The 26244-nt window shown below is 36.3% G+C and overlaps 3 protein-coding genes across 3 annotated transcripts; 1 reads left to right on the forward strand and 2 right to left on the reverse strand.

Annotated features, from left to right (window-relative positions):
* Positions 1–3638: 3638 nt before the first annotated feature.
* On the reverse strand, positions 3639–8232 carry LOC132175501 (plant intracellular Ras-group-related LRR protein 1). Its single transcript, XM_059587473.2, has 3 exons — positions 7334–8232; positions 4702–4868; positions 3639–4585 (listed from the first exon to the last, which is right to left on the reverse strand). Exons 1-3 carry the CDS (start codon positions 8099–8101, stop codon positions 3946–3948), a joined length of 1575 nt encoding a protein of 524 aa, XP_059443456.2. The 5' UTR covers positions 8102–8232; the 3' UTR covers positions 3639–3945.
* Positions 8233–9222: 990 nt separating this feature from the next.
* Positions 9223–16235, reverse strand: LOC132173311 (C2 calcium/lipid-binding and GRAM domain containing protein). Its single transcript, XM_059584768.2, has 9 exons — positions 15721–16235; positions 13298–14509; positions 12989–13171; positions 12606–12889; positions 12292–12408; positions 10961–11223; positions 10698–10872; positions 9701–9973; positions 9223–9580 (listed from the first exon to the last, which is right to left on the reverse strand). The coding sequence occupies exons 1-9, from the start codon at positions 16067–16069 to the stop codon at positions 9368–9370; spliced, it is 3069 nt and encodes a 1022-aa protein (XP_059440751.2). The 5' UTR covers positions 16070–16235; the 3' UTR covers positions 9223–9367.
* Positions 16236–19434: 3199 nt separating this feature from the next.
* On the forward strand, positions 19435–21862 carry LOC132175462 (transcription termination factor). Its single transcript, XM_059587415.2, has 2 exons — positions 19435–19701; positions 21466–21862. The coding sequence occupies exons 1-2, from the start codon at positions 19558–19560 to the stop codon at positions 21619–21621; spliced, it is 300 nt and encodes a 99-aa protein (XP_059443398.1). The 5' UTR covers positions 19435–19557; the 3' UTR covers positions 21622–21862.
* The last annotated feature ends 4382 nt before the right edge of the window (positions 21863–26244 follow it).

Below are 26244 nucleotides of genomic sequence, written 5' to 3' on the forward strand. Positions count from 1 at the left end.
ATATATCCAAAAAATTATAATGAATCATAAATCCTTATTAACATATAATTTTTCTCAAAACAAAAACCATTCCAGAGCAATCAAAATCTATGAAGAGCATTCATTAATCACCTAAAGAGCATATAATTGAACATTGGTTGGTTGAAAATTTGATTTCAATGACATGCGACAAGAGAGACTAAGAATTTATTATATTCTCAAATCAAAACAAATCAAAGAAGGTAAGAATTTGAAATATCCAAAAATCATAACGAACCAAAAACTTGTCAAAATGAAATTTTTCTCAAACTAAAATCATTCCTAAAATTCAATCATTAATCTAGGAAGAACATCCAAAACATTCCAAGAACACATTAAAAATACTAAGCTTCACCTCTAACCCTAACTAGAAAATCAGTCACTCATAATTATGAGAACAAACTCATAATCAAAGTGCTAGACATTAATTAAACATAACAATGTAACAAATATGAAAGAAAAAAAAAACGTTCACTGTGATGGCCCAAGAGAACCAGTAAAAAGCCATTATCAACAGTGCCCCCTCACCTTAAACCCTACAATTCATAACATAACCTTGTTTATAGAACTTTTTTGATCTACACTTTACACAAATTAAGAACGAGGCTATACTGTCCAGAATTTTATTTGCTGGACAGCTCTCCTCCCCTCCCCTCCCATTTAAAGTCCCCAAACTCTACTAGATGCTAAGCTGTCCAAGATTAAAATCTCTGGACAGCTCTTGGTTTCCTTTTTTCTTTATATCCAATTCCATAACAAATCACATACTAACCAAACTAAGATATATTTATACCTTAAAGGTCAAAGACTAACTAGCATATTAAAAATAAAACCAATATGATCTTGACATCCACTACACCACTTAGAAACTTGTAAATTGCTGTAATCACCAATATTTTAACAGAAAAATTAACTCTAAACCTCATCCAACTTTAAACGAGAAGACCATGCCTCACCTCACTAAAAATTTCAGCAACGTTATATCATATAAATTTTCCAATAGCATTTAAATCCATCAAAACGCTCATACAAGATTAAATAACAAAACTATCTAGTTTATATGTTAAAGGGTGATGAATACACCATCTTTCTTTTTATTGAGCCACTAAATCCCCTTTTTATTTATGACTGAATTTACATTCTTAAGTCCAATTGTCTTTTGTCCATGTCCAAATAAAATGTCCTTTGTCCATGTCCAGGTAATATGCCCATTGTCTAGTGTCCAAGAAAATATGTCCATTGTCCGAAGTCCAAGTAAATATGTCCATTTTCTGGTGTCCAGGTAAACATGTCCATATCCAGTGTCCCATTGAAATTATGAGGGTCCCAATAGTTGGTAGGTCTAGGTTGTATTAAATTCCTCAACGACTTTAATTATTTAGAAGCCATAGTAGCTCTATTCCATTTTAAAGAATAAAGTTACAAACCCAAAGGCACCAGCAAATTCCTCCATTTATCCTTCTATTAAAATCAACCAAGCAGCAAGCATAAACCATCCAGATTTCTATTCATGAAATTTGTACACTTCAATAACTTCAAACATTCTCAAGGAATTTAAGCAACCAATGGCAATTTCTATGAAATGTTAATCACCATATACCAGTTGGACAAACCCTCCAAAAACAAAGGAGCACAAAAGTTAATCTAATTCCTTTGTGATTTTGAGCTTGCAATCATCTACTACCAAATAGGTATTAGTTTGACTTATACTAACCATCTTATCATAAATGGTATGCTATAACTTAAAAACAATAAAGCCACTCACATGAATCTTTCGGTTTACAATTCAACAATCCACAGCTCTCTGAAAATTTAGCTCCATGATCATCGTCCAAAAGGAAATCACCCAACTCACAATTCATCAGTCACAGCCCCTGACTCGGACAAGTACCTGAAAATTTATCATAGAGATGACAAAATAAGACAACCCCAATCCATACTTCTTCGGCCAGCACCCAAAAAAAAACAGCCAACCGAAATCCTCCAGAAATTTTAGCAAGTACTGCCCACCAAGAACAAATTATTGAAATCTAAAACAAAAGAAGCCAAACACTCCAAATTTGCTCGAATTTCGGCCAATACAGAGAACACCAACCCAACACCTCCTTCTCCTACAATCGATCAAGCCACCCAAAATTTTCCATTCGTCAATCGGCCAATATCCAGAAGATTAAACAAACATAACTACCTCAACCAAAAGGGAGCCGTAATCTCATGGGTAGCATTGAAAGCCGAATTTGAAACAACCCAAACAGTGTAGAGAAAATTTTCGGTTTACAACCTAAGCTCTCAAAGTTTTTAGGAATTTTGGCTAAATCATCATTAAGTGGGTATAACCGAAAACCATCAATGCATACTAACCCATAATTTTTTCCTCAACAATCAATCAATCAATATGACAGAGCAAAGGAAAGAAAACATGAAGAGATTTTCGGGTAAGGAAAACCCATGAGAAGATAAAACAGAGAGGGAATTTGAGCGTATACCTTGTGTTGTAACCATGAAAAATATCCTTCCAAGCCCTCTTTGGTCTGTTCTCTCTCTCTCTCTCTCTCGATTTCCCTGGTTTTTCTGTCAATCTGCCGGCACTATCATACGTTTCAGCTGGACAGTTTTGCAGTCATACTCATGCAAGGTACGCTGATTTTTCTGTTGCCGTGCGTTGTTCTATTTGATTTGGTGCCTTTTCTAATCAGAATTTAGTACTTATGCACAAGTATTTTTTTTAACTGTTAACATTTAATTTCAATATTTTTTTATAAGAAATACCGTTAATAACGTTACAACACACTCGCTGTAATTTTATACATTTTTTTAAAGCCATGTACACAACTATCTTCTTTTATAAATTCAATAAATTAATCACTAGATTTGTAGATTCATGTTAACTCTAAACAAATTCAATAGTGAATTCATTTCCTTATTATAGAGATGGATAAAAGATAATTGGAAGAAGAAAAAAATTATCATTTCTTATTCTTTTTTTACACTACCTAAGCCAATTGCGCTCTTTATTCCCATATATTTGCTACTTAATATTTGGTTGCCCATTCAAACCCCTTTGCACGCCAAATCCCTTGTTATCACACTTGAATACTTAATTTCATGAGCACTGCCACGCATTTGGATCTTCTCTAGTCCTTGTTATTGTAAAAGTATAATTGTCCTCAAAAAATATTTTGAACAATTATGCCCCTACATTAACAATAAAATTATGCCCCTGCATTAACAAGGACCGAATCCCCTCCAGTCCAAACGGACCAGAGAGGATCCCAGTCCCACCACCACAGCTCTAATTGAGGCACCTAAGTTCAGCTCTAGCATGCCCAATTAATGGGCTGTTTTATACCTCCAAAAAAAAAAATTTTGAATGGTTAATTGGGAAAATTCAGCAAGTATAATCCTAGAATATTTTGGGTCCTGCACAAGTGTACATCCCGTTTTATTATGCAGGATATCTAATCAAAATTTCAGCAACTCTCTCCATTGATAAAGTAAATTCCAGTTTTAGCCCGGTCGACCCTATTTTACAAATTCAACCTTAAATGGGTCAAAAATCCATTTTATTAAGTTCTTTGACAAATCCCCAACATTATAGGCCTTGGCCCAAAGATTTGATCCATAATTAATTTTCCACAATCCTCTTATTATCAGTTAATCAAGAGTTGGGGTAACACACCAAATTTAGTGAATGTACAACTATAAGCGATTAATTTTCCTACAAAAAAAGAAGAAAAAAAAAACTCATTCCGCAAACAATTGGATTGGAAAAAGAACAAAATTGTAAGATATTCAATACCCTCAAGCTTGAATGGACGCAGTAGAAAACAGCAAGTATCCTGCAGCAGCTGAAAACCGTCTCTTTGATGTTCATCAGCTTGGCATTGTTGGAAAAGAAAGTGAACAACTTGAAATGATTTACCAGCGTCATAGTTGCTGATCAAGATAAGGGTCTCTAGGAGATCCCCTGGGAGATGCCAAATATTCCGAAACACCTGAAACGTAACCTTTCAACCAGGAGGTGCTGCGAGTCAACCATCCGCTGGTCTGTCCCTGTTCTTGCATCTCAAGCATGCTCATCCTTTCTTCCTCCGCCAGTATCTCAAGCCACCTCTTAGCCATGAAAACTTTGACAGCTTCGACGCCTTCATTCACAACCTCCATTGGGGGGATCACAAGAGGATTTTGGTCCATGTTGAGTTTGGTCAAATTGTCGAGCCGACCAAATGTTTCAGGAAGAGCATGAATTTGATTGTTGCTGAGATCAAGTTCCCTGAGGTTGGTCAAATCACCAATGGTGTCAGGGAGTTCCTTCAGGTCACTGAAATTACTGCTTAGATTCAGAATTTCAAGATTAGTCAATCTTCCAATCGCATGTGGAAGACCATGGAGCTCATTGAAGTGAGCATCCAGATAGCGCAAAGACTTCATCTCACATATAGAAGAGGGAAGGTAACGAATCTTGTTCAATTGCATTGAAAGCTTCTGTAGATTTACTAATTCCAAACCAATGTTTGTCGGCAAATAGGTCAGGTTGTTGAAGCTCACATCTAACTCCACCAATGACCTGAATGATAGCAAGAGACAGAACTAAACATTCCCCCCAAAAAAAAAAAACAAAACAAAACAAAACAGGGAAAAGAATGTGGCACTCTTTTTTCTTTTTTCGTTAATGATAATTACCAGCAATGACAGATGGAGTCAGGAAGGGCAGCTAGCTTGTTTCCTGAGATATTCAGAATTTTCAATTTTTGCAACAAGCCAATCGAGTCGGGAAATGACTCCAAAAGATTAGAAGAGACATTAAACTCCTCAAGATTTTCTAGCCCGGCTATTGAGTCAGGGATGACCTGTTACTTTCACACACAAGTTAATTGTATAAAAGGCAAAATATGACAAGCCAAACACCCAGTGAGTGAACTAATACTTGCCCAATCATGATAAGAGAAAAAAATAAATAAATAAAGCAAAGAGAAGTCTATGTGCAAAATAAAGATAATTAATGTCCAGCAAATTTGAGTGCAAATTTCAGGGGTATAAATGTATACATGTTCCCATTATTTATCAAATTTCACAAAGAAAACAACTTATAGAAATAAAAAATAGGAAGTTTATCAGCGATGAAATAATGCATTAATAAGCTTCAACACAGGCATCAAGAAGAAATAATTGTTCTATAGCTAACATAAATGAATGCCAATTCTAACAATTTTGGCAAAAGAATGGTTATTTTAACAATTTTAGATGGCCCCCATAACAAAAATCTTAATTCATAAACGTTGTTGGATTTGAAGTGTGAGACACTGTTAAACGACACAACAGTATGATAGGCTTCTCTAATATTTGTTTAGATGAATAATAATTTATTGATAAAATAAAAGCAAAACCCTCGTAAACAAAAAGTATACAAGAGACACAAACACTACAAGCGTCTAAAATCTAAAAAGGAATTAAGATTTAAGAGATTCGAAGATGAGAAATTTGGAACAAAGACTACAACCCAATCCAAGAGAGACCTCAAAAACAAAGATTTTAAATAAAGCATGTTGGACTCATAATCTTCAAAGAGACACCGATTCCTTTCTCTCCAAATGTTCCACATAAGGAATGCAAGAATACCGTTCTAGATAGCCTCTTTGAGATGACCCCTCCCTTGAATCTTCCAAGAGTGAAGCAGCTCTTGGATGTCACTCAGCATAGCCCATGAAACTTCAACCATGTTAAGAACCAAGTCCCAAAGATCAATGGTGTCCTCACAATGAAGGTGAAAGTGATTAACGGTCTCCTCACTCTTTTTGCATAGGCAACAACAATTTACAAGAGTGAAACCGGGCCTTTCTAAGATTATTGTGAGGATCTACCCAAAGCCACCATCCGTGTAAAGAAAGCCATGAGAGGCAAGGCCCAAACCTTCCAAACACTTTTCAAAGGGAACAAACAAGGCTCTTTAGACTATAAAGGTTTATAATAATAGCTCTTCACTTCAAAGCAATGATTGCTAGCTGGGGCCCACAACATGCTATCATTCTTCCCCAAATATGTTTTTGAGAAGTATAATAAATTAAGAAATGAGTCGAGAGATTCCAATTCCCAATCCTAGACTGCCTCAGTGAAATTCGAATTCCAATGGGTAGAAGTGCCGGAGGAATCCAAGTAATCCGACACCAAGGCCTATATGTCAGGAGCTATCGAATAAAATTCGAGGAATGAAGACTTAAAGAGCAGTTGGTCCACACCATACATCATGCTAGAAACGGATACAGGAAAGGTCCCCAACCTTGAATGAAACACAATTCCCCCAGCCATTCCTAATATTCTTCCAAAGGTACAGCCCGTAGCGCCCTAGAGCTTCCTCTGAACAACATCCCCCTCTCTGGACCTTCTCAACAATCACTTGTCTCCAAAGGGAATTCTCATCTTGCACGAATCTCCAAAGCTATTTCCCCAATAGAGCTTTGTTGAAAAACATGAGATTTTTAACTCCCAATCCTCCACTAGAAACTGAGGAGCAAATAGTCTTCCAGTTTACTAGATAAAACTTAGGCTTAGCTCCTGGTCCATCCCAAAAAACAAAATCTCTTTGAAGACGCTCCAATTTCCTAGCTATGCTAGCTGGTAAAGGAAAAAGGAGCAAGAAATACATCGATAAATTGGATAATGTACTCTTAATTAGAGTAAGGCGACCACCCAGAGACAAGTTTATATTCTTTCAACTAGCCAATCTTTTTTTTCCATTTTCTCAACTATCTCATCCTAAATCACTTTTGACCTCAAAGCACCTAGGAGAAGACACAAATATTTCATAGGTAGAGAAGAGACTCTACAATGGAGAATTTTTTTAAAACTAGTAAACGATTCATTAAAAACTAGAGGGTGCATCCAAGCACACAGGAAGTATACAATAAAATCACCTAATGGGCAAAAGAAAAGAGGTCCAAAAAGTCATGAAAACTAGAAATATGACAACAATCATAGGCAACCATCCACTACAAAAGGGTATAAAAAAAGAAGGTCTTTAGCTCTGCCACCATCCTCTCACTCTCTTCAAAGCTCCGATCATTTCTTTCTCTCAGTATACACCACATCATTCAGAGCAGAATAATAGAATGTTGATTCGATGATACCCCACCCATTTAATTTGAAATGAAAGGTTGTGACTTGAGGAATCTATATAATAGAATGCCCGGGAAACTCTAGGCGATCTTAATCCAGGAATTTGCATAGCTCAAACCCATAGAGCTAAGGATTACAGCTATATTAACTAATCATATTAAAAGAAAATTAGAACTTAAAACACACAATTAAATGGAATTACCTCAAGTTGATTACCCGAAACGTTAAGCACAACCAGGCTCCGAATCCGCCCGAACGCCTCGGGCAAGAACCGCAACCTCCGACCCGATAAGTCGACCCGCTCCAACCCCTGCCCGGTCGCCTCCTGCAATATCCCAACCACGTCCTCATTAAGCTCCTCCTTCTCCGCCTCCGGGGCCCCCTCCTTGCCCGCATCCCCCGGCGACGCCTCGGCCGAATCGTAGATCTTGACGAGGCGCTCCTCGGCCTCCTTGAGAAGCCTCTCGTACGCGTCGTGCATCTCGTCGAGCTGCACCACCGCCTTATAGACCTGCCTCTCCTTCTCCGCCGTTTGCCTGCACTCGCTCTCGCGCTCCGCCAGGTGCGCTCGCCACTGGAGGCGGTCCACGTCCGGCGGCCGCGGCGAGCGCACGATCTCCTCCAGCTGCTTCCCCAGGTTGGCCTCTATCTCAACGAGCTTAGCCCGGGCCTTGTCGACGGTCTCGTGGTCCGGCCGGGGGCCGAGGGTCCGGAGCACTGACCTTGTCTGGGCCACGTCGGTTACGGCCCAGGTCATCGAGGCGAGAACCCTCTGGTTTGCCAGGTGCGGCATGTCGTCCTCTATTTGGGCCCTGGCCTGGCCCGAGGAGGAAGATGGATCGGACGGTGGTTTTACCGGTGGCTGTTCGATGTCGATTTCGGAGTTGTAGGAGCCCGGTTTGGGTCCGAGCGAGGGGATTCGGGCCATGACGTAGGAGAGAATCGGGTGGCTTTTCGGGTTCGGATCCATTTTCTCTCTGAGATGAGGATTTGGATTACCAGAGAGGGAGATTGAATCGATGATAGTTACTGAATACTGATCCTATGGAGTCTGGAGAATGGAATTAGTTTGTTTATTATAGTTTTGATTCTTTTGAACTGTTCAGAGCGTAACTGTCGGGAGAGTGTGGAGCATTTGAGGTGGCATCCACTTATCCAATCGGACGGTCTGGAAAAGACGAAACGGAAGGCTAGTGTTTCACATTTATCATTAGTTACAAAATAAAACAATCAAGTTCAGTAGTTTATATCAATAATTATTATTTGATTAAACAATAATTACCTTTAAATTTGAATAAATTGATATTAAAAAAAAAAAAAAAAAAATTGATGGAAGCTAATGAGTTGACCCGGCAAGGTCTCGTGAGCGTGGTTAATATCAAATCTGATCTTAAATTTATTGCTTCGGGTAACGATTGGTTGGGCCATTGAGATATGTATGGTTAGGGGGAGTAGCCAAGTTTAGGTGGTAAAGCAGGGAAATTGAAATACCCCCAGAAATAGGAAATCTGTACGATGAATCGATGATGATGGATCGATAGAACATCGGCATCGGCAAGTCTTCCATCGCCCCCACCCCACCCAAGACACCGATGGAGGGATTGGTGTTAAGTGGACAATGCCATGTTGAGTGTTAGCCCCAAATTCTTATATTAATCAGAAAATCAATACACTGATTGAAACACTTTTAATAATAACTTCTTAGAATATCCGAAGGGTTCGGGGATCTTGTTCCACCGGTTGTTAGAATATTAATTAAATTTATTATTTTTTGTTAATTTAAGTTTATGAGATGAGTTATAATTTAATATAATATTAAAGCAGATGTCATGAGTTTAAACTATGAACATATAATTTACTCGTGTTTATTACCCGCCCGCTGCAATAAACGTCAATCCTTCCGTTGCCCACAATGACTTTGACGGGCAGAGGAGTATTGCATTGGGTTGAACTCCTAGTTTGTCAATAAGCTTTTGTTTTTCCTCCATTTTAAACTATTTTGTCAAGGATCATAGTATTACATAAACTACTCCTCTATATCCACCAACGGAACTAGAATTTTCTAATAATTTCTTATTAAAAAAAGGCCAAATGAATTTATGAACATTGAACACGACTGAAACAAAATTTCATTGAACGTGTTCTGTTTTTTGTCATATATTTGTGTATCCATTTCAATGCACTCTCAGCTGTCTACACAAAAAGCACATTGAATGGTGGCAGCTCTAGTGTTTCATCAAATGGAACTATCCCGATGGGTTGTGAAGAGAATCTCTCTCTCAACAACCTCAAATATTTCCTTCAGTCGATGCGTAAACGTCTCAGTTATGTTCCGGGTGGTCCGCTGCTGGAACTTGGTGCTTTTAAGCCAGGTGACACCAATGTAAGCATCACACTTACACGCGCCATCGGCAAGATCAGATTTCTCCATTTGGAACCTGAAGTGAACCTGCACGTAAAAGGAAATCATGCAATGAAGAAACCCAATTGGTTCCATGAAAATCCCAAGAAGATGGGACTCAAAAAGGCATAGAAAAGAAAGATAAATCTAGTTTCTTTGCCACCATACATGGAAGTGGTCACCAAATGGGACGCCATGCAGGGTCATGAATTCGTTCACAGTCCACCCTTTGCTGTCAGGGATGGGAAGTTTTTGCTGTGTGCATGTGACGTCCCCTCCAAAAACAGAGACATTGCGGTTGAACTTGTATGACAAACGCCGTTCAAAAACATCAGGCTTTACAGGTTCCCATGTTGTAGTTGCGTAATTAAGACAACCTGATTTTTCCATAATCTTATGCTCCAACTTTCCTCCATCAAACATTTTCATCAATGATTCTATCTGCACCATTGCCAAAAGAGTTCCCACACCAAAATTAACAAGTTGTTCATATTAAGTACAACACATCTTAGAGGAAACAGACAGCAGTAGCATCAATTAGAAAATGGTGAAAACCCTCTAGGGGGGAAAGAAAACGGATGCGCGTTAGCGCAACTCGATCCGTTGCTTATTGTGCTGCGGATTCAAAAAAGCTATAAAAAATTAAACATGATTCACTTTTCTTTTTGTTTTAAACAAGTAAAGCTGAAACATGCTCAAGTTCGTGCAACAGATTTATAAAGCCTTGGTAGAAAGAACATGAAGCTTGGAATTATGGGTGTAATCATTACTCCCAAATGAAAAGGGGAATTGGTCTGTGGTCCATTCACTAACAAATAAATAGGTATTTATAGGATTGTAAATTGTATGATCTTACAATTTTCTCATTAACAATTTAAGTAATTGGGTGCAAGAGCCAAATGAATCAAGAGATGGCTCGGGAAGGGATTTGTTTAAATAAATGGAAAGATAATCTACTTTTGGTACTTACCCTCTCCCATTCTATTCTTTTTTTGTTTAAAAAAAATAAGGGAAAGGACTGCTAGCAAACTGAGCAGCTCAATTCTAAGATTATGAGTGCTAATCAGAACATCTATCTACCACTCATCTGGGTTTAATTCGGTAGACCCTCTTGAATGCTTAATGAAACAATGAAATATAAAGAAGAAGAGTATTGACCACTGACATTGATGGGAAGTTCTGCACTGTAAACCTTGGACATCTTTGCATCTTCAACATCCAGAATGGGTCCAGCATCTTCAAGCATGATGGACCTCTCATCTTGATCCTCCTGCTCTTCTGCAATTTGTGTTTTCTGAACAGGGGTCAATGTTCTTGTTCTCCACAAAGCCATAATTGTTCTGTCAGTAAGTTCACATTTATAGAAATCAGCATATCATCCTAAACTGTATGAATGGGCTCAAGTGAAGTATTTCATTACACCACTACCTGGTAGCTACATTGAACGACACAAATGATTGGAAATAAAATTTAAGCCTGCCCTCTTCATCTTGAGACTTTGCATAATGCTTTTCATCGAGACCTCGACCCTTCCGTATGACTATGACCAATGAAGGGCTACCCATCGATGCAAAAGACGGAGGAATCACTTGTATATCTTCAATATCCTCCAAAAGAAGGAAAAATTTGGTTTTATGTCCAAATAAATTGGCATAAAACCCCACAATTCTTGCAGATAAAAAGAGTCGGCCCTGCACCAAAGAGTCATTCCATTTTCAAGCTATAGAGACATGGGAATAAACAGGTAGATTTTTTTAAAATAAATGAGTAAACATAAGCAGTTCGATTTGGCCACCAGAACCATCTAATGTAACAGATTTATAGTAAAATCTGTAATTTGTGAATGTTTGGATGTAATTTGGTTCAGGTGATTGCATGAGAATGAATGGGATCAGATTATTGAATGAATGAAACGGATTTGATGAAATTGGAATTGAGAATGGAAATGGACATTCGAATTTGACTAAACTGGTTATTTACAGGATAATCAAATCTCCACTTACAAACTAATTTCTCAAACAATTCAGTTAATACTTCTGGATAACTTCATTGATTTTCGTCCATGTATTTATACAACTCTACTCAACTCCCTAACTGACTTACAACAAGGCCCAACACCTTAATAGAATTTCTACCAGACTAACAGAGTAAATGGCTCATTAAAAGTAACCCTTTATAAGAAAAGCCCACTAATCCTATTAAGCTGATCAAAGGGCCCACTATCCTCATAGACCCATTACATCTAAAGTCTAAAGTAGACAAATTGGTGGAGCATTTTGGCCAAGCATAAAATTAGCCAACTGTGTTTACAGCATACTTTAAATAATCCCAAACGAGTGCCTTTGTTGTTTTAATACTCAGTTAATCGATGATTTCAAAACAACAAAACTTCATTTCTATTTTTTTGGGGCATGAATAAGTTTCATGTTACATGGTTAATTTGTGCTTTATGTTTTAACCCAAACCTAGGGACTTCCAAGGAATTGGTGTACACCCCCATAGAAGTTACCATATTGTTGCCATCATCATCCATGTTTACAATTCGAATAAGCTCCATATCTGTAAACTAAATGGGACTTCTAGGCTAGCAAAAGGAACAGGAGCAATTCAAATCACCTCTATGTCTTGAGACTAGACCAACTTTAACAAGCTCATTTGTTGGCCACTCTGAGATTCCAAAAGCGGAACTTTCAGTGGTGATCTTAATAGATCATTCTTTATAAAGAAGTAAGAATTCCCATGACAAATATAACTAGCACCTGTAACGGCATCTTTCTCTTCAGGGAGCATGCAAAGTCGCTGATGAGAAACTCTTCTGGTGGCAATATAAACAGTTTCTGGAACGTTGAATTCTTGTGTGGTGATCGTAGATTCAACTGTCAATCAAGCAACAAGGTATTAGATCACCATTCTACAGGGGATGCTAAAAATAGTCGGTAAGGTAAATAGTACAATGCTAGACATCAATGGGAAAAACCATGACAACAAAACTGTTATGCATGAGTAGGTCGGAAAGACAGAAACAAGGGTGCTGGACTAGATCATTCAAAAATACTGTGAACTAAGTGCTTACCTTCTTTCCAACTTCCTTTTCCATCTTGCTCAAATACTCCCTAATCGTTTCAACCCCCTTATTGTTGTCTAAAAAAACTCTCAAATGCAATTTTGACTGAGAAGACTGAGCAAGCTTCCCCTCAAGGGGGACCCAGATATCCGCGAGTTCAGAAGATGTGTGTTTTACAAAATTGATCTCAGCATGCCCAAGTGAGGTGGCGTGGTCAAATGGACCCTCAAAATCAAAAACTTCTACATCTAAAACTGATGGTGGTTCTTCCATAGCATCAAACTCAAGAATCTCTGCATAATTGTTTCAAGGGTCAAGGAGTTAAATCTGGATTAACAGATATCAATGGAAAAATAATTCAAAACAATTTCTAAGCAGTTAAAACACCTCACCATTCCAACAAGGATCACGAGTTTGAAGCTTGACAGAGCTTGTTTTTGTTTTTCCATTGCAGGTGAAAACCACATAGGGATCTGACAACTCCACCGAATCCAACAATGCTAAGTTGATCCCTTCAATTAGAGCTATAGTAAGAACCCATCCATCACCTTGGGCTTTAACTCCATGATCACTTCCTATAGAAATAGATTTGCAAAATAAGTCAATCCTTGGACAAATTCAGAAAAGTGGAACCAAGAGTGAGTGTGTTATAGATTCAAGTCAGTTGATAAGCCCTGTGCTAAGTAGCATAACACATTTACCTCTTTGCAACCTAGCTTGTACAAAGTGTGAGATCATGTAATAAACACGTTCCAGTTGAATGACTAATATTCCACATGTGATAAGCTCCCCTAAGCTGTCTGGCAGATCAAGTCCATTAAATTCCAAGCCTTGGAGTTTGCTGGGCTCAGAGAGTAGAATATGCACTAGGACATACAAAACCATAAAAATCGCAGAGACTACAGTGAGATTCCAGAAGTATTCGGTTGCCAACTGCCAGTCTGATTGATGTTCTGTTTGCAAAGTTGCCAGCACATTATCCTTGTCGGCTAAGTAATTGGTATCCAACGTTTTAAAATTCTGAGCCAGCAAGTCGGCAAACTGGTCAAAGCTCTCCTTCAGTCCCTGTCGAACTCCTCCTTCAATCATGCCTCGCATCATAGTGTTTTGGATGAAGTTAATACCCCAGGACACTACAAGATGGGATGATTCTTCTCCTGAAGATAGCTCTGCTCCAGGCATTATCTTGTACAGCAATTCAACCTTAAATGTACTTCCATAAGGAACTTCAGGTGTACTTACACTTACCATTACCGCAAATTCCCTTCCATCTGCTCTAATATAGGTTTGCTCCTCTGTGGCTTTAACAGACTTAACTAACTTTGTTGCAGCTTTCCTGTAGGAAACAACTCGTGTTAAACATGATGTGTCTTCTGATTTCCATATCCAGGGCCCCTCTTGCACATCTGTTGTTCCCTGTAGTTCTGCCAAGTCTTTTCTGAACTGTGAATTGGGAGAAAAAAGAAACGAATTAAGATCATAGGGTGGTATTATGTATATCTGATCTAGAAGAATGCCGCCCTGCAGGTCCTCAGGCATTTTATCTTGCCCATTATCGCTTGACTGCATCATCTCCATAGCCTCTTCAAAGCTACAGCTGGAGGGCTGTTCCTCCATGCATTCCTCATAATCAGACAATGAACTCGATAAATCCAAAGAATCATCATTTCTTGAGGCTTCTTCATTCTTATTGAATATCTTATCCAGACGACTAGCAATAGCCTTCATCAAATTTTTCCCTTCTACCATCTTTCGATTTGAAGCCTTGGAGCTACATACATCCTGACATGGTACACATGGATTTTCTCGTTCTTTAGATTCCTCAATGTTGATATTAGAATGTGCACAAAGGAGGTGGTTAGTGGAAGTTTCATAGCCTTTTCCGTGAAGAGAAATGGTGAGAAGAATTTTCCCTGCATGAAAGGGGCATAGATATTACAGATTTAAATGAGAGTTCTCCAAATTAACATGCCTAAAAAATAAAGGACACCACCTTAACATCTGTACTCTGTAGTTAGAATTTCAATTGAAAGGCCAAACAGAACTAAGAGGAATGTAATGCCAATACGATAAGCAGCATTGTTTCAATTTAGCCTTCAATCATCATTACTTCATCAGAGTTCTCATATAGTCCATTATAAGTAATGAATCTACAAACTGCCAATTTTTGATTCACTGAATAAGACAATTGTTACAGCACTCTTCATTGTCTCAATGTACTCTATATTATTGGATGGTTAGCTACGATTATCTACAAATCAATCCTCTAAAGCAATTGTAGCATTTAGGTGCTTGGCATGAGATTTTTTCACCTAGAGCTCAAAAAGTTGCCACAATGAAGCATCAGCTACCGTGTTGGGCACGCCAACTCAACCGCAATGGAAGAAGCAACAAAATAAAATACACAATAAGTCATTTATTGAAACCTTAAAGTCTCCATAATTTAAGGACAATCAATAGAATCCTGAGCTTAGACAAGAGCCATGCACATTTTGTTGCCTCCAGATAATAAGATAATAAATTCAAATTGGGAAAGTAGAACCCTGTTCAAATGCCACAAGAGAAAAAAAATCATCTTTCCCAATCTTGAGCTAAAAAAAGAAAAACAACAACAAAAAGATGTCCAAGTGTCCCTTATATAGATGAAGTCTGCTTAATCCACAGCTCCCAAAAACCAACTGTTTTTTTCTAAATTTATTTATTTGTTCATCGCCAGTGTTAGAAAATATGATTGTAATCAGATTTGATTATAATAAAATCATTCTGATTGCATCTCATCTCCTCTCTTTTAGGAATATTTATCTTTTATCTTTACCTACCCCAATTCTCCTATAAATAGGAGTCAATTGTAATGTAATATGCTAAGAGCTTAATGTAGCCCTAGCAAGCACTTCCCTTGTATTCTTGAAGCGCTAATAGTTATACCCTTTTTCTATTATCAATGTACGATGCCATCTTATACTACAAAGAAGTTCACAAATCCCAAATAAACTGTAAAATGTAATAAAAGCAATGTATATGAAGCAAGCATGTGGCATGAATACAAGAACAGAGCCATCAAAAACACAAAAATTGGAATTAAACGTTCAAATATGAATTGACAAGCAGTGAAGGAGAGACAAACCACAATCTTTATTAATAAATTTCCCAGCTTTGGGCTTTTCAAGAGAAAACCATGTGGATGGCAAGGTCTGATTTTTCTCGGCGGCAACGGACCAGACCGGTATCCAAACCCGACCCACTAAATTTCCAGAGCCATTGAAGACGGTAGGTTCCTCAAAATGGTGAAAAACAGACACAAGAAGCTCCTCATCCGTGTCATGGACCCTGAACACAAACTCCTCATTCCAAACCGGCTGCAATGTGTTCCTGGAAATCCTAGTCTTGGACTTGTGTTTCCCAACCTTAAGCTTCACATAGGAGTCCTTCACAGGCAAGTCTTTGGCCTCCAGCACGTACACATAGAGCCTCATATCTGGAAAACTTCTTCACCTCTAATGCCTTCGAAACAGAAAACCCAAGTTCTTGAAAGGGTTTTAAAGTCGAAGAGAGTGACGATTGTTGTTGCAGGGGGGAGAGAGGGACTTGTATGTGAAGCCATGAGGAAACGTGGATGTGAATGCAAAGGGACACGAAGGAAGTGAGAGGAAAATATGGAAAACTGCAGAGAAAATGGGGTCGGTTTGGGGGCTTTTATTAATTCTTCAAAACGGTTATCCACGCGGGTTCTCCGTTTGCCTCCGTTTGTTTTTGACATGTTCCCACGAAACGAAAGGGAGATTCGAATGGCTTTCATTTTTTTAAGGTAGGGTTTTAACCGATTGAGCTACTTCCTGGGATGAATATTCCGTTTGTTGATCCTTTAACCTTTTCTTTCACTTTTTATTATTATTATTTTATTATTTCTTTGTGTATTATTTCTTTGTGTAGGCTAACAAATAATTTAGGAAACTCCACAAAATTTATCGTCAACTTTCATACGATTTGTAAGTATTCTTAATGTCTAAAACTCTTAATCAATGATATCAAACTTTTAATTTCTTTCGATTACCTCTTTTGATTATAATTTTTCGTTAATTCTTGTCAAATTTTTCAAAATACTCATTTTTTATTATAAAATTGTAAAGATTTCGACGTTTATCTTTTTAGAAAAAAACATATTTGTAATATTTTTGTAATATCTTTGCATTTTTTTGATAAAAATTGACGGAAAGTAAAATGGAGTAATCGAAATAAATTGAAAGTTCAATACTCTTAATTGAGAGTTTTAAAACTTTGGCAGTTGTGTCAAAATGAGTAGAAGTTCATGTTGACTTTCTTAAAATTTAAAATTTCTTGCATCTCTATATTACAACAACAATGGTGGTGGTTTATTGATCTTAAAAAAAAAATCAAAATGATTAAACATGTACTAAGTTGAGGAAAAAAAAAAATTTTTTGAGAGTTTGACTCATAAAGTTAGCAGGTAAATGCTACTATAATCACACCAAAATAAAATAGCGACAATTAGTCTTTCTTTGCCTTTTTGGGCTTATATATATATATATATATATATATATATATATATATATATTTTTTTTTTCCTCTCCTTTTTTTTTTTTCAAACCATTTGCTTTTTCTCTGTTGTTGTTCTTGTCAAGGCTGTGGATTTTACAATTCTTGTTTGTTAGGCGAGACATTTCTTTCTAGGGTTAAATACCTCATACTCCCTAGGGTTTGTCAACTTTATTTTTTTTCTCCTGGGGTTTCATTTTTATTACAGGACCTCCCTAGGGTTTTGATAAAGGACCAATTTAGTTCATCCGTTAGTTGACCGTTAAGACTAACACGTGGACCAATCAGATGTTGACACGTAGCACCTAATTAATTAATTTTTTTTTTTAAAAAAAAAAAAAGTATTTAAAATAAATAAATAAATAAAAAAACTGGGGGTGGCCTGGCCACCTCGATCTAGCCGGTCCGGCCACCCCAACTACCATTGGGGGTGGTTTCGACCACCCCCAAGGCTCCATGGGGGTGGCTCGGCCACCCCCTTGGAGCCCAAGGGGGTGGCTCGCCGCATGGCCAAAGGCCACCCCCAAATGGCCAAGAGCCACCTCCACTTTTTTCCTTTTCTTTTTATTTTTTTTATTTTATTTTTTATTTTTAAATACCTTTTTTTTTAATTTTTAAAAAAATTAAATAGGTGCCACGTATCAACATCTGATTGATCCACGTGTCAGTCTTAATGGTCAACTAACGGATGGACTAAATTGGTCCTTTATCAAAACTCTAGGGGATCCTGTAATAAAAATGAAACAAAAAAAATAATAATAAAGTTGACAAACCCTAAGACGTATGAGGTTTTTAACCCTTCTTTCTATTATTCTCTCTCTCTATTTTTTTTTTTTTTTTCTAGAACTTTTTAAAAAAATGGAATCAGGAAAAGAGGAGAAGATCATATAGGGAATGGAGTCTAGGAGGACTACGTACTTTTCTTGGGTCTTGTATTTACCAGATTGAGGAATCAATTGCTTTTTCTCACGTTGTTAATTTCCTTGATTTACCTAGTTTTGAGCAATTTTTTATTTTGAAATTGGGATATTCAGTAATTTTATTCGTAAAGTGAAAGATGTTTAAATACATTTGTGAATTGTTGAGCTGCAGATCCATATCTTTTTTTTTTGGCGGTTCAAATTTGTATTTTGTTATATTTTAATACTATATATGGTGACATGTCTTCTATAAATTTTAAATAAATTTTTAAATTTTAATTCAGACTATAAAAATAGCTTCTTACTACTTCAAAAAGAGAAAATCTTGATACAAAATTGTGATTTGTAGATTGAATTTCTAATTATAAGAGTCCTATTCTCAAAACATACAAAATAAGGTGGCATGGTTCGGCCACCCCAATAGCCAATAAGAAAAAAAAAAAAAAAAAAAAAAAGTATTGGGTTTGACCCTTGGGACTGGCCGAACCACCCATGAGGACCATATATATATATATATATATATATATATATATATTATTTTTTATTTATTCTTAAAATATTAAATAATATTTTAGTATTTTTAAATGAGTAGGAAACGTGACGTTTTTATGACCCCAATGGCCATCCTCACCATCAATTGGATCATTTCCGGTCCATGGTGATCCTATTCCATGACTAGGGTAGTTGTGAGAAGTCCTCTTTATTAGGGCGGCCTCGAGCCACCCCTCTATTAAAGACAACTAAATGCTACTAAAGGGGTGGCTCGTGGTCACCACAATCAAAGGGAAACCCTAAACAACAAAACATCATAAAAGGAAAATCTATTTGATTCAGGGAATTGAAGTCAATATATATATATATATATACATTCGCAGTAAACCATAACAATGCAAAACACCAACCAAAAAAAAAACAATACATCCGATGTTTGATAAACACAAAAATCAATTTATACATTGTTGCTGACAAACAAATTACAACTATTTTTAGGTATATATTTGAAAGGAAATGTTATACAACAGGCTGATATAACATTAATATATAATTAGAATGACGTGACAGTAAAATGAGCTATTAATTTTTTTCTTTTTAGTTGATTAAAAAACTGATTTTGTATTTAAATAACATTTTTCGTATTTAAAACCTGTTATAATAAATATTATTTAATATCTTATTACATGACTGTGATATAATTAGAATGACATTGTAATTAGTTTAATCAGTTGGGACCACGCCTAATGAAACAGAGGTCACTAGTTCGAATTTCCTTTCTCTCTTTTGTAACATAATTATTGTTTTTAATTGAGTATATTAAATAATTTTTTATATACATTTTTAACAGAGAACGAGAACACGTCGGCCTTAAATCCAACGGCCCTCAACAACATCAACAACGACGGAGGCCGAACTCAAAACGACAACAGCGCGGTTGTTTGGCTTTTCTGTCCATAGAGTAACAGAGGAGAGCCCCAAGTGAAGAGAAGAAAATGTTACAATTCCCGGCGTTCATGACGCAGTACTCGTGGTCGACGAGGACGATTCCGACGTCGTTTTCGATCCCTTATCAGTGGCCCCAACCGCAAAACGAGGAGCTCCTCCTCGCCATGGAGGAGTCCGATTTCGAAGAAAAGGTACTCTTTTAAACCAAACCCTAACAGCTTTATTTCCCCCTCCTCTTTTTTTGCCCTTAGTCAAACATTTACCATCTGGGTTTTGACCAGAAATTGCATACCCATGCAACAGTTGGTGATTTCTGTCGCCGTTCTAATATTAGAGAGTTCAGTGAAATTGGACAACTCGCTAGCAGGATTTGCATTTGAAAGACAAGTTTATTTAAACCAACGTTGTGTACGAAGTTACAGTGTGAAAAAGGCTTTAATTTAAACATCTGATTTTTAAAAGATTTGCTTTATGAGTTTGAGAGGTTTTGTAAACCTATAGCTTAATGGGTTTTGCTCTCTGCTCAATTGTCTAACAAGAAATTCTTGATCTAGCTGGAATTTTTGTTTAATTTTTTTTTGAGATTTGATTATGCCAAAATCTCTACATGCTGAGTTCAAAATGTGATGGGTTGCTTGGGAGTGTAGAAGTTTGGATGTTCCATCTGATTGCTAAGTGTATTTCAGAGCATTAAATTACTCCCCAATGCAAGTTGTTGGATGTCGTAGCTTAGCAAGAGAAATGGAACAAGCTAGAAGAGTGGATAGGCACTTTTTATGAAATTATTCCCACTTTCTTATGTGCTACATAAGTATTTTATTTCAACAGGAGTAATGTTGTACCGCTCTCGCTCTTTGTGAATGATATAATTGTGTTCTTAGAAACATTGATCCACAATTGGGATGATGATCCAAACAAGACATAATGGACTATTGCTGCGAAGTGATTAGTTGGAATTGAGGACAAGGTTGTCTTTGGGGAGTCAATATGCAGAACTAAGAGTTGGGTCATTCATGATTTACTGGATGGAGGTCCATATTAAAACCACTGTACATGGATTCTAGAAAAAGAGCTCTGGTTCTAGGGTTTTCATTTGTTTGAGTTGAAGTTTATCTTACACAAGTTCCTACAGAGAGTAATTTGATGAGTATAAGTTTTGGTTTAACTAGAGAAGTTTGGGTAGTTTTCTGCATTTTCGTGTCATGACTCATTAGGAAGAGTTTGAAGTTGGAAAATAATACAGGAAATTACATTTTATCCACGTGAGGTCTAATTGTATTTCCTTTTGGTTTAGAAGTTTAATGTATTCAGATTGTAACAGTGTTGCTAACTTTCTTATTGAGGTACGTCAGTTATACATATGAATTTAAATGAATTGAGGCTGAAAAGGTAAGTGAAGTGCAATTGTTTTAAACCACATATTGGCAACTCAGATCACAGGTAGAAAACTGTGACCCAAAAAAGGTAAGTTATGAAGGGGATCAACATTTGGAGTTTCTGGAAGAGTGCAACAAGTCAGTGATACTGATGTTGTCAATACTGTCTTCGCTAGGGATTTACATCTGGTTTTTAATTGTTTCCTTCGTTTAGTTGTTATACTGATGTTGTTGTTATTTAAAGTTATATAATAGTTGGGACTTTTCACTTCCTCAGAAAGCATGGCACCTCAAAATATCAGTCAATCTCTCTTTCTTTCTCTAAGAAGGTTCCCTCACTGTGATTCTAAATATAAGTTATTATTCAGAGTTTTCAAAAAATTTAGTCTAATCTCCAATTACAATCAGGGGAGTTAACCATGTAAATCTTCTAATGTCATTTTTGTATTGTTTTGGGATGGGGGAGTTAAATAAGAATGCCAAGGTGACCTCTACATAAAATAGTATTACACCTCTGATTTTTCATTGTTATTTCTTTTTATTAATTTTCGGTGGCGATGATGCATGTAACTTTTGCAGTGTAATGAAATCAGCAAGACTAATAGCAACCTGATTGTGATCGGGAGAAGCGCTGTTTATAATGTTAAAGAAGACTATGATAATGCTGATGATGATGATGATGCTGACAATGCAGAGGAATCTGAAGGTGAAGAGTTTGAGCAAGAGACAGGTTGAAAAAGCTGTGTATATCAGTGCTCGTATTCTTGCTGTTTTTTTCTTGGAAGATTCTAAATGTGTGCATTGCTATGGCCTTGAGTTTTTGTATCCATATGCTAGGACATGCTCTGTTAATAGCTTGTACTTAATAAGAACAATTGTTCACATAGATTTCAAATCTTTTCAACTGAAATTTCAATCTGTGGCTTGAACTCTCGGCGAAGAACCAAAGAGCTTGAGCCTTTAGACTTCAATTCCAGTGGAATCTAGGGAGTTTTTGGTTGAAACCCCCGCTCTGTTTTCCTTTTGCTTTGTCATTTTCATTTTCATGCTCGAATTCACACCACCTTATGTTTTTCTTGAATGTTTTGGTTAGTCTTTTAGCTCGGTTTTTAAGTTGTTCTTGTTGAAATAATCTCATATCTTGAATGTCTGGTGTTTCTGAACCTTTGTCTTCTTCTATTTTTTTGGAGAGTGTATTCTTCGTAAGAGAGAGAGATGGAGTGTAACGCTTAGGAAAAGCGTTATATTTTGAAGATTTCTAAAATCACTTATAAAGTTTAATCTCACCTAATAATGAATTAATATGAGACTTAATAGCTTAGTAGCTCCTGCTTAAGGCATACTTCACACGAAGGTGGTCTACATTTGAGTCCGTCAGTTAGGAACGCCAACTACTCCCTACGAATGCATCTAAATAGGCAGGACGAACGTTTTGCTTGATAGAGGTAGATGATTCCACAGTGGTGTGCTTAGTTTCGTGAGCCATTTCAGCCATATAAAACTAAAACGGAAAGAACAAGTTTGGTGAAAGTAGGGCTAAAATAGCGGGCCGAAAGTGGGCACCTATATATATAAGGGTTAAATACTTCAAACCCCCTTGGGGTTTTTCAACTTTTTTTTTTTTTTTTTTTTTTTTGGGATTTCATTTTTATCACAAGAGGTCTCTGTGGTTTTGATAATAGACCAAGTTAGTCCTCCGTCAGTTGACCGTTAGTTGACTTAACGGAATTTCACGTGGACCAATCACATGTTGACACGTGGCATTTAATTAATTTTTTAAAAAAAAATTAAAAAAAAAATTGTATTTTCTGAGAAAAAAAAACAAAAAAGAAAAGAAAAAAGATTGGGGGTGGCCGAAACCACCCCTAGTACCCACTAGGGGTGGCTCGGCCACCCCCATGGAGCCTTGGGGGTGGCCGAAACCACCCCCAATGGTGGAAGCCACCCCCTAGGCTCCATGGGGGTGGTTTCGGCCACCCCCAGTACCCGCTGGGGGTGGTTTCGGCCACCCCCAATCTTTTTTCTTTTTCTTTTTCTTTTTTCTTTTTTTTTAAGAAAATACATTTTTAAATTTTTTTTTTTTAAAATTAAGTAAGTGCCACGTGTCAAACATGGAATTCCGTTAAATCAACTAACGGTCAACTGATGGAGGACTAACTTGGTCTATTATCAAAACCATAGGGACCTCCTGCGATAAAAATGAAACTCCATGAGAGAAAAAGTAAAGTTGGGAAACCCCAAGGGGGTTTGGAGTATTTAACCCTATATATAAATATATAAAAATACATGAAACGACATTGTTTTTGTGTTTAAATATATAAAAAATGTATAAAAATCTAGAAACGGTGTCATATGTAATATGGTATTACTATATTACCGTAGAAACGATGTCATTTTGATTTTTTTTTTCTTTTAAAAAGCAGTTAGCGGTTGTTCAATAACCTAACCACTAGTTAACTACTTAGACGGTTAGCAATTTTAGCTAATAACTACTAACCGTAACCACATTTTTACCTATATGTGAAAGCAAGAAAACGGTAAAGGCAGTTTATGATACAATGAGAAAGTGAATAAAGTATAGACTATAGAGTAAGAAACCAGTCAATGAAAGAAGGAAGTGACGGCCATTTCCAAGTATGATTCATTCCACTCATTGCTCTATGATCTCAACTCCTTCCCCTCTCTTAGAACCCACTCATTGCTCTTTGTTCTTAACTCCTTCCCCTCTCTTAGAACCCTTTACTGACTTAAATATCATCGGCATTCCTTGCTAGTGCACCTGCCAAGCCTTCTCGTTTATCCTACCTTCTTTTGTAGGCTCTCTCGACTTAACCTAAGCTCACTTGTGTGATTTACTTTATCATGTATCATCACTATGAATTCACAATTTTCGCATTATCTCTAATCAATGGCGGAGCCACATTAGGGTATATGGCCCCCACAAGCATATATATATATATTATATATGTATATATAAAGACAATTTTGAAAATGGCCTCTACACATTTGTCATTAAAAAAATAAAAGAAAGAAAAAACTTTTAAGAGAGGCTCACTTGGTCTTTTGAAAATCATTATTTTTTTTTTAATCACTCTAAAGTTTTTTATTGAATTATTGGTAACCATCTTCTTTTTCTAGTTGGTATATAAGGCAAAAATGATATATTATTTTGGTTGCATCACCCATCAAGCACTATTTGCTACTTAGAGAATATTATAAGATTCATATAAAATTAGCTTGTAGAAAATATATGTGTGTCTACGCTATGAGTAGTATTTTTGGCACACCGGCGTGCTTGAACAGTAAGCACATCGGTGTCAAAATATTATTTTATTTTATTTTTTTAACTGTTCAAATATTATTTTTATAATATTTTATAATATTTTAACACCGGTGTGATTACTGTTCAAGCACACCGATGTGCCAAAAATCACTATTCCTACGCTATATATAATTTATTTCATGATTACTTATATATGTGTGTGTCTACTCTATGATTGTTTATTTGTTGTTCTTGTCTCTTATGTAATTATAAGTTAAATTTAAAAATTTAAGCTCATGAATCACAACGTTAAAATTAAAAACTATTTATTCAAAATAAAAGAAATTGACATTTTAAAAAGTAATACACCGTTAAATTTTAATGACGAAACTTCAAATCTTAAAGGTTTGCTAAAGAATATAATTCTAAAACTCTAGCCGTGGAAACCTAACCGTTGCAATTGAAAAATATTCATTTAAAAAAAAAAAATTAAATTACATTTATTATATTTTTAATTTGGCCCCTACAATAGTAAATTTATGGCAATGTCACCATCTCTAATATTTTATTTTTCATCCTAACTTCCTCTAGTTGGTTAGCTACAAAGGTTTTTAGAGATGCAAACCCTTATGCTCACGATTTCATTTTAGATTAGTCCCTTTCAATTCTTTCCTTTTTCCTTTGGAAGCATTGCTTCCTTAAAAATAATTTTTGATTGCCTCCAAATAAAAAATAGGGATAAATGCAAAATTGATCCATGTAGTTGGCCTAATTTACAAATCACTCCCTTTGGTTTAAAAAATAATTTATAAGTTTCTAGGGTAGGCCAAAATAACGGTTTACTCTATGAACTCATTTTCCGTTAAATGACTTAACGAAAACTGTTACATTGCCACATCACACCCAATAAAAATAAGATACATGTTCTTTTTTATTTAATCTTTTAAAAAATGACAAATAAGCTTTTTCATGTCATTTTGAGGCTCCAACACACACTCCATTTCAAATTAAATAAACCTAATCTCTCTATGGATTCGGCTTACATGTTGTTATTAAAATAACAGTATGTATGTTGTAGTTTAATTAACGGTCAAGATTGAATTTTTTAAAATTTCTCTTCATTTTCTCTCTCATATTAAAAGCTTTTAAAAGTAAGTCAACTTTAAGATTCAATTTTGACCGACGATTAAATTACAAGATACATACTGTTATTTTAATAACTACATGTAAGCTGGATCCATCCCTCTATATCCCCTGTGCCGCCGTCTTTGTTTCCCCAACGATTCTTGTCATCGTCTTCATTTGCGTTTTCCGTTAAGACTTATATCCACACATGAATATTCCTACAAGCACAAGCACCATTTTACACATGAACACTAAAAACAAACCCCACAAAAGAAAAAAAAAAAAATTGCATATCTCAAAAAAGATATCACTTTTTAAAGAGATGAACATACGGTTTGCTTTTTAAAGTCACCATCTTCCAACATCTATTTAATACAAACCAGAAAGCACTTGCTAAAGAACAAAAACAAAAAAAACCAAATACACAGAAAGGGAGAGATTGTTCCATAGAAAGCACTGCCAAAAAACGCAGATGCCCAAATCTCAGACGCAGATAAAAATGACAACAAAAATTGTTTGAGAAAGATGAAGACGACGGCGGCACAAGAGATATATAGGGATTAAGTTTATTTAATTTGACGTGGAGTGTGTGTTGGAGCCTTAAAATGAAGTGAAAAAGCTTATTTGTCATTTTTTAAAACCAGAAATAAAAACAGAACACATGTCTTATTTTTATTGTGTGTGATGTGACAATGTAACGGTTTATGTTAAGTCATTTAACGGAAAATGAGTTTAGAGAGTAAAATGTTATTTTGGCATACCTGGGTGTTATAAATTATTTTTTAAACCACTTGGAGTGATTTGTAAATTAGGCCAACCATATAGACCAATTTTACATTTATCCCTAAAAAATAAATGGTCAAAATTTATTTCAAAGAAAAAAATATTTAAAATTCTCTCATAATCTTGCAATCATGACAATTTATTTTTCACTAGAGATCTTATAATTATGTTCCATCTCCTCTTCCTAT

This window comes from Corylus avellana, chromosome 3, assembly GCF_965113065.1.
Source record: "Corylus avellana chromosome 3, dhCorAvel1.hap1.2, whole genome shotgun sequence".
Lineage (NCBI taxonomy): Eukaryota > Viridiplantae > Streptophyta > Magnoliopsida > Fagales > Betulaceae > Corylus > Corylus avellana.